Below are 12153 nucleotides of genomic sequence, written 5' to 3'. Positions count from 1 at the left end.
TTGCCAACCAACACCACAGGAGCAGAACTGTTCAAGTCACTGGATGGTTATATATCAGAAAAACTGAAATGGTCCTTTTGTGTCAGCATATGCATAGACGGAGCTGCTGCCATGACTGGATGACTGTCTGGTTTAACTGCTCGGATTAAGGAGGTTGCACCTGAGAGTGAATCTACGCATTGTATCATTCACAGGGAAATGCTGGCAAACCAAAAAATGTCACCGGAATTTAACAGCGTATTGATGGATGTCGCTAAAGTTATTAACCACATCAAAGCACAAGCCCTTAACTCGCGCCTGTTTGAGCAGCTTTGTGAGGAGATGGACGCAAAGCACAGATGCCTTCTCTTATACACAGAAATAAGATGGTTATCCAGAGGAAAATCGCTAACCAGAGTATTTGAATTACGAGAGCCATCGCAAAGATTTCTCCCAGAAAAGAAGTCACCGCTGGCAGCACATTTCAGTGACAAGGTATGGGTCGCAAAACTGGCTTACCTGTGTGACATATTCAGCCTGCTCAATGAACTCAATCTGTCCCTTCAGGGTAACTGTTTTCAAGTTGGCAGACAAAGTAGCTGCATTTAAAGCCAAACTGGAGTTGTGGGGAAGGCGCATGAACAGAGGCATTTTGGACATGTTTCAGACATTAGCGGGGATTTTAGGCAAGACTGAGCCTGAGCATTCATTCTCCCAGTTGGTGCACGATCACCTGTCTTTGCTTTTAAAAGAGTTTGAGCGCTACTTCCCAACCACAAAAGACCCACGAACTGGTAAGGAATGGATCCGCAACCCATTTGTCAACAAACCAGGCGAATCTAGCATGTCTATGCAAGGAGAAGATCAACTGCTGGAGATTGCAAATGACGGCGGCCTTAAAACTGCGTTCGAGACAACAACTCTGCCGGTGTTCTGGATTAAAGTCATGGTGGAATACCCTGAGATTGCCACCGCAGCACTTAAGTCCCTATTGCCATTCCGACATCCTATCTGTGTGAAGCGGGGTTTTCTGCAGTGACAGCAACCAAAACAAAACAACGGAATAAACTGGACATAAGCAACACACTTCGGGTGTCATTGTCTCCTATTACCCCCAGACGTCTCGTTGCAAAGAAACAAGCTCAGGGTTCTCATTGATTTAGCGTTCTAGTGAGTGGGACTCACTTTATATTCATTTTTTGGTGTAACTGTATTTTATTTTGAAGGCATGTTTAAATACAATTAAATTAAAATTATTAAATCAAAACAATCTAAAATATAAACAATCAACGTCCCCCCCCTCAGTGGGCCGTGGTAAAATTATCAAACGTTGACCGGTCCGCGGTGATAAAAAGATTGGGGACCACTGGTCTAGAACAATAATAAAAGAGTCTTTAAAAAATGAGTCTAATAATTTGAACATTTTATAGGCATTTATAGTTATTGACCTACCTCCTTGCAGCAAACAGCCTGTTTCAGTTTAGCCTGATTAGAAGAAGAAAAAATCTGCCTCTGCCTCCCTGCAATTTGCCTCCTTGCAGTAAGCAAGTTTCATTTTCAATTTCTGTTTAAGCACAGGCCTCCCGCTGTTTCAGGCTGCAGGGATTGCCATAGCCCAGTGGTGGGCAACCTTTTTTTTCAACTGAGCCAAATCTCGCCAAAACCACGATTGAAATTTATTTTGAGAGCCACATTTTTAAAACCGAAAATACATAGGATGGTACACTGTTTTTAGTTTCAATAAACTCTGGCATTTGAAGCACGCAAGTCTTAAAGCTGTCAAGTTACAAGATCCTTGCATCCCTAACCCTTTAGGAAAAAAACCCCAAGGGGTCTTCAAACCTGACAGCTTGAAGACTTGTGGACTTCAACTCCCAGAATTCCTTCTCCAGTCATGTTGGCTCAGGAACTCTGGCATTGAAGCATGCAAGTCTTAAAGCTGTCAAGTTGCAAGGCCCTTGCACCCCTAACCCTTTAGAAAAAAAAACCCAGGGTCTTCAAACCTGACAGCTTGAAGACTTGTGGACTTCAACTCCCAGAATTCTGAGAGTTGAAGTCCACCAAGGGCATCAATCATATTAGCCCAGGCAGGGATCTGCAAAATTGGCTCTTAAGACTGGTGGACTTCAACTCCCAGAATTCTGAGAATTGAAGTCCACCAGTCTTAAAACAGCCAACTTTGCAGACCTCTGTGTTAGCCCAAAGCCTGGCGCTGGGCGGGCCTTGCTCCCCCATTGGTGGAGCCCCAAGAAGCGAGGAGGGAGAAAAAGAGACGGAGGCCAAGGAGCTTCTCCCCCCCCCCCGCAAAAATCTTATCAGGGAGCCGGCGGGCAGTAGCAAATTAGCTGATCATGCAGCGTGATCGGCTAATTTGCTACTGCCCGCCCGGCTCCCCGGTTAGATTTTTGCTGGGAGGAGGTGGGGGGGAAGCTCCTTAGCCTCCATTTCTTTTTCTGCCTCCTTTCCCTTTTTTCTTTTCAAGCGTCCCTTTCCCTTTTTTCTTTTCGACCCACAATGATTAGGGAGGATCCTGAAGCGAGGAGGGAGAAAAAGAAACGGAGGCTAAGGAGCTTTCCCCCCCCCCCGCCTCCTCCCAGCAAAAATCTAACCGGGGAGCCGGGCGGGCAGTAGCAAATTAGCTGATCACGCCGGCTCCCTGATAAGATTTTTGCGGGGGGGGGGGGAGAGAAGCTCCTTGGCCTCCGTCTCTTTTTCTCCCTCCTCGCTTCAGGATCCTCCCTAATCATTGTGGGTCGAAAAGAAAAAAGGGAAAGGGGCGCTTGTTTTGAAGTGCCCGAGAGGAGGGAGGGGAGCGGGCGCCCGGCACACAGAAGAGCCGCATTAAAGTGTGTAAAGAGCCACATGTGGCTCGCGAGCCGCGGCTTGCCGACCACTGCCATAGCCTATTGCTGCCTACGCAAGCCCCATTTTCTCCGTTTGCTGCAAGGGGGTAAATTGCTGGGAGACAGAGGCCAAAGGGTGGGGGCTTGGTGGGTGGACAGGGCTACATTCTATGTATAAGATGCACCCAAATTTTCACCCTTTGTTAGAGGGGGAAAGATGCATTTTATACTCTGAAAAATACGGTACTTCAGTATTTTGCTTAACAACTGTCATAAGACAGGTCATAAGATGGGGAAAAACTCACTTAACAAATGGCTCACTTAGAAATGTTGAACTCAATTGTGGTCATAAGTCAAGGATTAACTGTATACAAACTCTGTCATACTGCGAGTCATATCAGATTTGCATAGCATGTCTTTAGGTCATAACTAACACGTGGGTTAATACAATACAATGCCTACACTGAAATTCAGATAGTCCTCAGCTTACAACCATTTGTTTGTCAACCATTCAAAGTTACGTCAGTGATGAAAGAAATGACTTGCAACCGGTCCGTTTGTTCACGATGGTATAAGGCCCCCCTGCCTTGGGCATGGGGTTGGGCTAGAAGACCCCCAAGGTGCATTCCAGCCGTATGAGTCTATGCTTCAGATGGGTGATCCAGTGGCAAACGTCTCCGTGTTATTCCTATTTCGCATTCATTCTTTTCACGATTCTTTATTTGCTTCTGTTTCCGTGTCTCTTCTGCTCCTCTCAACCATCTTCAATGGACCGATGTCCAGCCAGAGCAGGTGGAAGAACCTAACCTGCTGACCCCAGGGACTGGAAAACCACGTTAGGGCCGACTTCAATGAGAGATCTCGGGAACAGGCAGAGCAGGAGGCTCCTCTGCGGAGCTGAGAAAGGCATTTGGGAGACTATCGTGGCAAACCACTTTGGAAGCATATATGAAGTAGAGAAGAAATTTTACAGGGTTTCTTTTTTATGTTTTTAAACCTGTTAGATTTTTTTCCTATTTAAATCCCCTCGGACCATTATGACCATTTTGAAAGGGGAAAGCCAGAAACCTTCATATAAATCCTTTGTCATCCACACCCCAAACTACAAAGAATTGCTCAGCCTTCCACTGTTTTCACCTAAACAATCCACTCATTTTCTCTTCAGTTTTCCTTCTGCAAAATCTAAATAAAAAACCCTGCATTTCATCCATCCCAATGCGGTCGGAAAGACTGAGAGAGTAATGATCCCCAAGAGAAGGCCCTCCTGCTCCAAAAGTCTGCTTCATCCGGCCACAAGGCCAACAAGCCAGAGAGTGAATTGGCTAATTTATAGCAGGTTTGGCCGTACGTGACTGGAGAGCGAAAGGTTTTGATTTATTAAATTTGGCTGATTGGAGACAGACTGCATTGCTCCAGTTCCCTCAAATAGTAACATTACCTTATGATATAATGAAGCTGACAGCATCCCCAGATAATGGCTTATATACCCTACAAGAAGATAAGCCGTTTAACATCATTTCTTCTCTAGGTGAACAAAACTCCCGTTATTCTTGTTTTGCTCTTCCCTGCATCCACAACTCTTTCCCTAGCTGGGTGCATCTCTCACAGGTCGGCTGCAAGGTAGCAGGTGAAGGAAGAGCATCAAAGTCAGTCGGGGTGAATGACAATGGCAAGCACCTTGCAAGCAGTTCTTGACTTGCAACCACAATGGAGCCTGGAATTTCGGTCATTACGTTGCTGTGGTCATAAGTCGAGATGCCACATGAGCAGATTTGATTTTAGGGCCATTTTTATGATGGTCATAAAGCAGGTCACTATGCTTGTAAAGCAAACCATGTGGTCCTTAGAGGAATCAGCTTCCCTAATGCTGGAAAGCAGCAAAATATGCAAGAATTTGGCCCCAAAAATCACAAATTACAGTCACAATATTGTGGGACACTACAACTGACCCTGCATGCAAGCCAGCTGCCAAGCACCTGAGATGTGACCACACAATGAATGTGTGCAAGAAAGCACACATGCACGCACAGCAGTACAGATAGTCCTCGACCTATGACCACAATTAAGCCCAAAATTTCTGTTGTCAAGTGAGACATTTGTTGTGAGTTTTGTCCCATTTTACAATCTGTCTTGTCAAGGTTGCTGAATGAATCACTGCAGTTGTAACGTTAGTAACACGGTCGTTAAGTGAATCTGGCTTCCCCATTGACTTTGTTTGTCAGAAGGTCACAAAAGGGGACCACGTGACCTTGGGACACTACAACTGTCACAAATATGAATCAGTTGCCAAGTGTCCAAATTTTGGTCTCATAATCATGGGGATGTTGCAAAGGTTGGAATTGTGAAAACGGTCATAAGTCAAATTTGTCAGTGTCATGCTATTGTAACTTTGAACGGCCACTAAGTGAACTGTTATAAGTCGAGGACTACCTATAGTAACTTTGAGGATGGGTCATAGTCCATCGTAACTTTGAATGGTTGTTAAACAATCAGTCATAAGTCAAGGACTACCTGTAATTCTGTAGAAGATCATCTGAAGCCAACCATGAAGTCAACCGCCCCGGGATTCAGCCACAGCTGTGCAGCATCTGGAGCGCGCTTGTTGGGTGAGGGCAGCGCAGGTGGGGAGCAGACGAAGCCTCTTCCCCCCCCCCACACTTCCCCCGCCCGAAAGAACAAAGGGAACCTCTGCCGCCTCCTGGGCAACCTGGCCGGCCTCTCTCACAGCGGTTCTCCGGTGCCGAGCCTGGGAGTCCCTGGAGGAGCTGGCAGGGGCTGCAAGCACCACAGCCTGGACTGGAGCCGGAGGTGATGCCCCTCCGGCCGGGAAAGGCGGGCTGCCCTCCTTGCCTCTCCTACCAAACAAACTCTCTCTCAAACAAACACACACACACACACACACACAAAGCTTCTTGGAAGAAGCCCCACCCAAACGAGCGCCCTCTACTAGGAGGCAGGAGAACTGGGTGCCTCCCCTTTGGCAGGAATTTTTAGGCTTTTAACCCTTGCTTAACTTAAGGGTTAAAAGCCTAAACATTCCTGACGTAGGAGCGGCATGCAGTTCTCCTGCCTCCCAGTAGAGGGCGTGTTAAGAGGCTTTTTTAAACAGTTAAGCAGAGTCATCCAGGGTGAGGCAGGCTCAGGCAGCAACTAGCTCAGTCTGAGCTCAGCTCTCGCCTTTTTCCTTTTATATATATATATATTTCTTTTCATGATGACAGTGGTGAGGCTGTGCCTCCCCGGCCTCCCCTGACTGCACGTCACTGCCTTGGATCTGGAGGAGGAGCAGACTCCACCATCTCTTCCTCCTCACTAACAGGTAGTAGCTACTCCCAGCCCTTGCCTGGAGCCTCCTGGCCAACTCGCTGCAACTGCAGCTTGCCTCTCTCAGCCTCAGCCTGTCACTTGCCCAGTCGACCCAGCTGAGGCGGCTCCATCAGGCCAGCCCGCTCCGAGCGTGATCGAGGCCATCATTTGGGCCTGTGCTTTCCTCTGCCGACTCAACCACCTCCTCCTCCTCCTCCTCCTCCTCCTCCTCCTCCTCCTCCAAGCTCACGTCCCGAGACGGGTCTGGGAGCAGCTCCATGACACGTTGCCTAGGCCCTCTACATCTAGTCCGTCCTTAGCACACACATGTGTCTTTGTATGTGTATATGTGTCTAATATAAGTAAGTTTTTGTTTTATTATTTCATTATATTCTTATATATTATTATGTATTTAGTTGAGCACTCTTGGCAAATGGTCTTGTTTTTCCTAACTTGGGTCTATGACCGCAAAAAACCTATCATAAAGTTCTGTGTATCATCATGGCCGTTCCAAATTCACCTGAGAGGGAAATAATTATGCTGCAAATTAGAAGCCATCTTGTAAAAAATAAACGCACCAGCCCGTTTCTCAGGTTATTTCAGGAAAGACCGAGACCAACTCAGACCAAGAAAAAGGGGAATCAAAGCTGCAGACAACTAGGAAATTGCCCCAGTGTTTTTTTCTCTCCAATATCCCTACGGAAGGAAAAGTGATTACAAGTCCCTGATGAATCTCCAGCCCAAGTGGCATTTTTTACTTTGCCGTGTCATACCGTAATCTAATGGCTAAAACTGTAATACAAAAGCTGACAAACCTGCAATAGAGATAGATCTTACACACCTCCTTTGTCAGAGCGGAGGCAGTTAGAGAAACGAAAGAAGGATGACTTACTTTATTGAGTAGCAGTTGCTCTGCTCCAGGCTGGAGAGGTCTCCATCTACTTCGGCCATTCTTAGTGTCTCGGCGCACCTCCAACGTTTTTGACCCCAGATCATGTTCAGCTGCCGGGATGAGATTCAATGAAGTCATTGTCACAACCGCTTTCCCAAAGGTCCTCTCGGTGCCCAGGAAGAAAGGGACCAGGCTAATTTAGGAGTTGGGGTTATTGCTGAAACAAGGCTGAATTCTACTCAATAGCAACGTCAGGTTCAGAAAGGCCAGTTGCTATGTGTAGGAAATATATTCTCCCAATTAAACTATGGCATATTTTATTTATTTATATATTAAATTTGTTTGTCACCCATCTCGCCTTGGGGTGACTCTGGGCAGTTTACAACATTAATCTGGCTGCTTAGCCAACAGAATTCACTCAAACCATCAGGGCTCAGATCCTACTATTTGGCATTATAAACCCCTCAATCCACGTTTAGCCTAAACCAGCATGTTGCACAATCTTAGCCTTTCTCTCTCCTTACAGTCATAAAATGATGATTCAGAAAGTTGCTGATGCTCAAATTTAAGTCACGTTAACACCCTCCAATGAAACCCAAGTATTAAATTTCAATTTCAATTAAATGTCTCCTGGATGGAAACTTGCTTGGGGATCTCCTGGTCCCTCTCTGGCTGAAAACTCTCAAGTTCTGAAGGAGAATACAGGTAGTCCTCGACTTACAACAGTTTGTTTAGTGAAAATTCAAAGTTACAATAGCACTGAGAAAAGTGACTTGCGATCGGTTTTCATCGTTACGACCTTTGCAGCATTTCCATGATCATTTTATCAAAATTCAGATCCGTGGCCACTGATTCATCCCTCTGACCATCACATCCCTTTTCACAAGCAAAGTCCAGCCAGATTCACTTAACAATCAGGTTACTAACTTATCAACTGCAGCAATTCATTAACAACCATGACAAGAAAAATTATAACATGGGGCAAAATCACTTAACAAATGTCTCACTTAACAACATAAATTTTGGGCTCGATTGTAGTTGTAAGTCGAGGACTACCTCTCATGGAGCCCACCAGGAAGGGGTGAATCCCAGAGCCCAGCTTGATCTTGTCCAACAGGACCGACTCTGGTCATCCACCTGGAAGGGAAGCAGCTGGTTCCAGACTGCAGGAGGCTCTGTTCTCAGGCTCGCACTGATCACCCAAGACAGGAGCCAGGGTTTTACTTACTAATTTAATTTATAAGTCAAATGGCAACTAATTGGCAGCAAATTCAGTGGAACACATAAAAGGGATTAATATGTTCAGCTGGAACTGAGGACCTTGTTACTTCAAGCAGAAATCAGCTGGATGGAAGGGAAATGGATTCCCACCCAGGTTTTGCTTCTTTTTGTGCCCAGAAACCAGGGAAAGAAAATTGTACGGGCAGTTGTACTATTACTATTATTAGGCTTGGTTGCACAGTCAGCCAGATGTTTAGACTAGATTTGGCATGTCTGTCCACCTACTGAATCCTTCCCAAGGATCTGGGATAGGCAGATGTTGTTGTTGAATAATATTGAAGATATTGTCAAAAGTATTGCAGTTATCTTATTATTACTTAACCAACCTTGTTTATATCCAGTGACGTGCGGTGAGGTTTATGGCTGGTGAGGCACTGACACAGTGGTGGGTTTCAAATATTTTTAGACTTGTGGACTTCAACTCCCAGAATTCCACAGCCAGGCATACTCAGTTCCGATTTAAAATGACAGCATTTGTTTTTCTTCTTTGAGAAATATTTCCTTTTTTCATTTTTTATTCTCCCTTCCCCTCCTTCCTCCCTCTTCCCCTTCCTCCCCCTCTCTCAAACACACACACACACACACACACACACACACACACACACAGAAGTTGGATTGGACTATCTCTCCTACCCCCTTCCCTCTCTCACTCACTCTCAAACAAACACATACACAAAAGTTGGGTTGGATATCTTTTCCAGTGGCTTGAAAGCAGCTCCTTTGCTATCCCCCCATTCCCCTGCTGCCTTCCCCAAACACCTCCACCATTGCAAATGCAGCCAGCTGTCTGCGTGGGAAATGCCTGGAATGCAATAAAGCCCACCCACTCACCTCCTGCTGCAGGCTGGGGTGAGAGGAGAGGCAGAGAAGCCGGAGGGGAGCCGATCCAAGCCTTCCAAAAGAAAGAGACTGGGGGAAAGTGTGTGTGCTACAGCATGGCTCTTTGCCTGGCTTCTGTGGATGACTCTGTTTAACTGTTTAAAAAAGCCTCTAAAAAAGCGCCCTCTACTATGAGGCAGGAGAACTGCGTGCCTCACCTATGTCAGGAATTTTTAGGCTTTTAACCCTTGCTTAACTCTGCTCGAGTGATCATAAAAAGCCTAAAGTCAGACTAGATGAGGCATGCAGTTCTCCTGCCTCATAGTAGAGGGAGCTTTTTAAGAGGCTTTTTTAACAGTTAAACAGTCATTCACGGTGAGGCAGCAACTAGCTCAGCTTTTTCCTTTTACATTTTTTTTCTTTTCATGATGAGAGCTGTAAGGCTGTGCCTCACTTGCCTCACCCGATTGCACGTCACTGTTTATATCTATCTCATATCTATCCATCCATCCGTATCTCTTTCTCTCTCTCTCCCTCTCTCTCTCCCTCTCTCTCCCTTTCTCTCTCTCTCTCCCTTTCTGCCTCCCCCTCTCTCCATGGCCTCTCCTGCTCTCTAAGGCAACCAAACTGGATTTCTACTAACTGGAGTCTAAGTTCTGATCACCCTTGAGAAATTGTCCCTATTTCATCTTACTTCGAAATTCCATTCCAGAATAAAATGACTCCAGCAAGGATGAATAATTGAGTAAGAAGATGTTTTTTAAAAAAAACTGGAAAAAGATATTCTGCATGTCTACTATTATGAGGAACAGATTCTCCAAAGAATGTCCTGCTGAGATTTTATGAATCATTTTAGACAACCAATGTTCTGACTCAGTGAAAAATTCACCACAAATTTGGGCAGCAAACTCTCTCCCTGGCAGTCAAAGCAGGACGGCGGACATCAAAGAAAAGTAGAGGTTGAAGTACAACCACAATTGTGCCCACAGTTTATGTTGCTAGTAAAACATTTGTTAAGTGAGATTTTTCCCATTTTATGACCATTATGCCACAGTTGTTAAGTGAATCACTACCATTGGTATATTAGTAACACAGTAAATCCCATTTTCCCATTAACATTGCTTGTCAGAAGGTCGCAAAGGGGGATCACATGACCCCGGGACACTGCAATCGTCATAAATATGAACCAGTTGCCAAGCATCCGAATGTAAATTACCTGACCATTGTAACTTTGAATGGTTGCTAAATGAACTGTTGTAAGCCGAGGACTAGCTATAGGAGGTGAATTAGAACACAACAACCACACAAAAGTTAACCCCGAAATGCCCCGAACAACCGAAGGGGACCAAGTTCATCCCATGGAGACTTGGCTCTTTGAGTAACCCCAGAAGACGCAACGTCCAATGAAAAAGGAGAAGGGGAGATGCTCGGTCTGAGCCCCCATTCTAAGAACCCATTTGACTGACAAAAACAAGGAGGCCTCCCAGGTAGTCCTCGACTTATGAACACAATGGGCACCACAATTTCACTGCAAAGCAAGGAATCTGTTAAGAAAGCCACACCCAATTATGCAACCTTTTTTGCCATGGTCGTTAAGTGAATCACTGCGGTTGTTAAGCAAATCTGGTTTCCCTCTCTGACTACTTATCAGAAGGCACTGGGAAAGTTGCAAATGGCAATCATGCAACTACCCTCCAACCATTATAAATACAGGTAGTCCTCGACTTGCAACAGTTTGCTTAGTGACCATTCAAAGTTACAACACACCAAAAATGACCTGTAATGGAAAGGCACACACAGGCTAACGGTAACAACGGCTCTTTATTAACTCAGTAGCAACTATGTACAATCCAGCAAAGGTTGAGTCTGACAGCAGCCCTTTTATAGGGAGCTGTCAGACCCTTCGACCAATGAGATTAAACCTCTGTTCCCGCCAGAACAGAGGACCTTGGTGGAAACCATTATAGCTGAAGCTAGTATCTAACACCCTCCGCTCTTAGATGGAGTAATCCGACTGGTTACGTAGTAACGCAGGTAGGCGGGCTTTTGGGTAGCCCTGCCTGACCTGCGCAGTTCAGTCAGAGGGTGTTCTTTGGACAGGTCGGACGGACCTGTTTGCTCCACAGCTCTGCTTGGTGGAAGCTCCTGGAAGCTTTCACAGGCCGCAGCTGGAGCTTCTAGAGTCAGTTCGCTCAGGCCTGCAACACAACTAGATATGTTCCCTGGTACCCTCGGGCTTGAGCTGCCTGTTGATGGAGCGAGTTCTTGCTCCGTTTGGGTAGGGCTTTGGCTAACTCGTGCAGGAGTTACCTCTGGTTGTCTAAGAGTGGAGTTGGAGAGGCGGCCACAGAGTTGGTCAACATGCCTTCTCCAATTCCAACCGTCCTCAAGCTCTACAAGATAATAGTGAGGCCCGGTGATACCTATCACTGTGGCAGGAATCCACAGAGTTCCCCTGGTGTAGTTGTGGCCGTAAACTGAATCCCCTATGCTAAAGTTCCGAATCTTGCTTGTGGAGTCAGGGGGCAATGCGCCAGAATAGTTTGGGCGTAGCCTGTCTAAGTGGGACCTTAGCCAGCAACCCATGAGAAACTCAAAGGGGCTTCTCCCTGCAGTGGCACTGGGTGTGATGTGCTGGATTAGCAAATAGTGGTCAACCCGTGTTTGCCAATCACCTGGGCCCATCCTAGAGAGGGCCTCTTTTGCAGATCTCACCATTCTCTCCGTCTGACCATTGGAGGCCGGATGGAATGGCACGACCAGGGACCAAGACGTCAGGCAGGCCGTGTGTGGAGAAAAGTCTCCATAGTACCTTGATGACCACTTCTGCCATAGTGCAGGTCATCAGGACTTACTCTAGCCATTTCGAGTAGGTGTCCACAACTACAAGGAAAGTCTGGTCATGAACTGGGCCAGCAAAATCAATGTGCACCCTAGACCACAGTGCTTGAGGTCACTCCTACTCCTTAGCGGGCACCTCTGGGAGACCTGGTCTGGACTCCTGGCACAGTGTGCAGGTAGCCACCCATTCTT

General features: G+C 46.2%; 1 protein-coding gene across 1 annotated transcript in view; it reads right to left on the bottom strand.

The window, feature by feature from the left end:
• Window positions 1-12153, bottom strand: part of ARHGEF9 (Cdc42 guanine nucleotide exchange factor 9) — a 292276-nt gene that overhangs the window by 242712 nt on the left and 37411 nt on the right. Inside the window, exon 3 of the mRNA XM_081963940.1 lies at window positions 7021-7130. Within this exon, the coding sequence (XP_081820066.1) occupies window positions 7021-7130 (110 nt within the window). The remainder of the gene's footprint in view (window positions 1-7020; window positions 7131-12153) is intronic.

This window comes from Natrix helvetica (assembly GCF_964273705.1).
Source record: "Natrix helvetica genome assembly, chromosome: 11".
In the NCBI taxonomy this organism is placed as follows: Eukaryota; Metazoa; Chordata; class Lepidosauria; order Squamata; family Natricidae; genus Natrix; species Natrix helvetica.
This window is presented reverse-complemented; position numbering and strand designations above follow the sequence as displayed.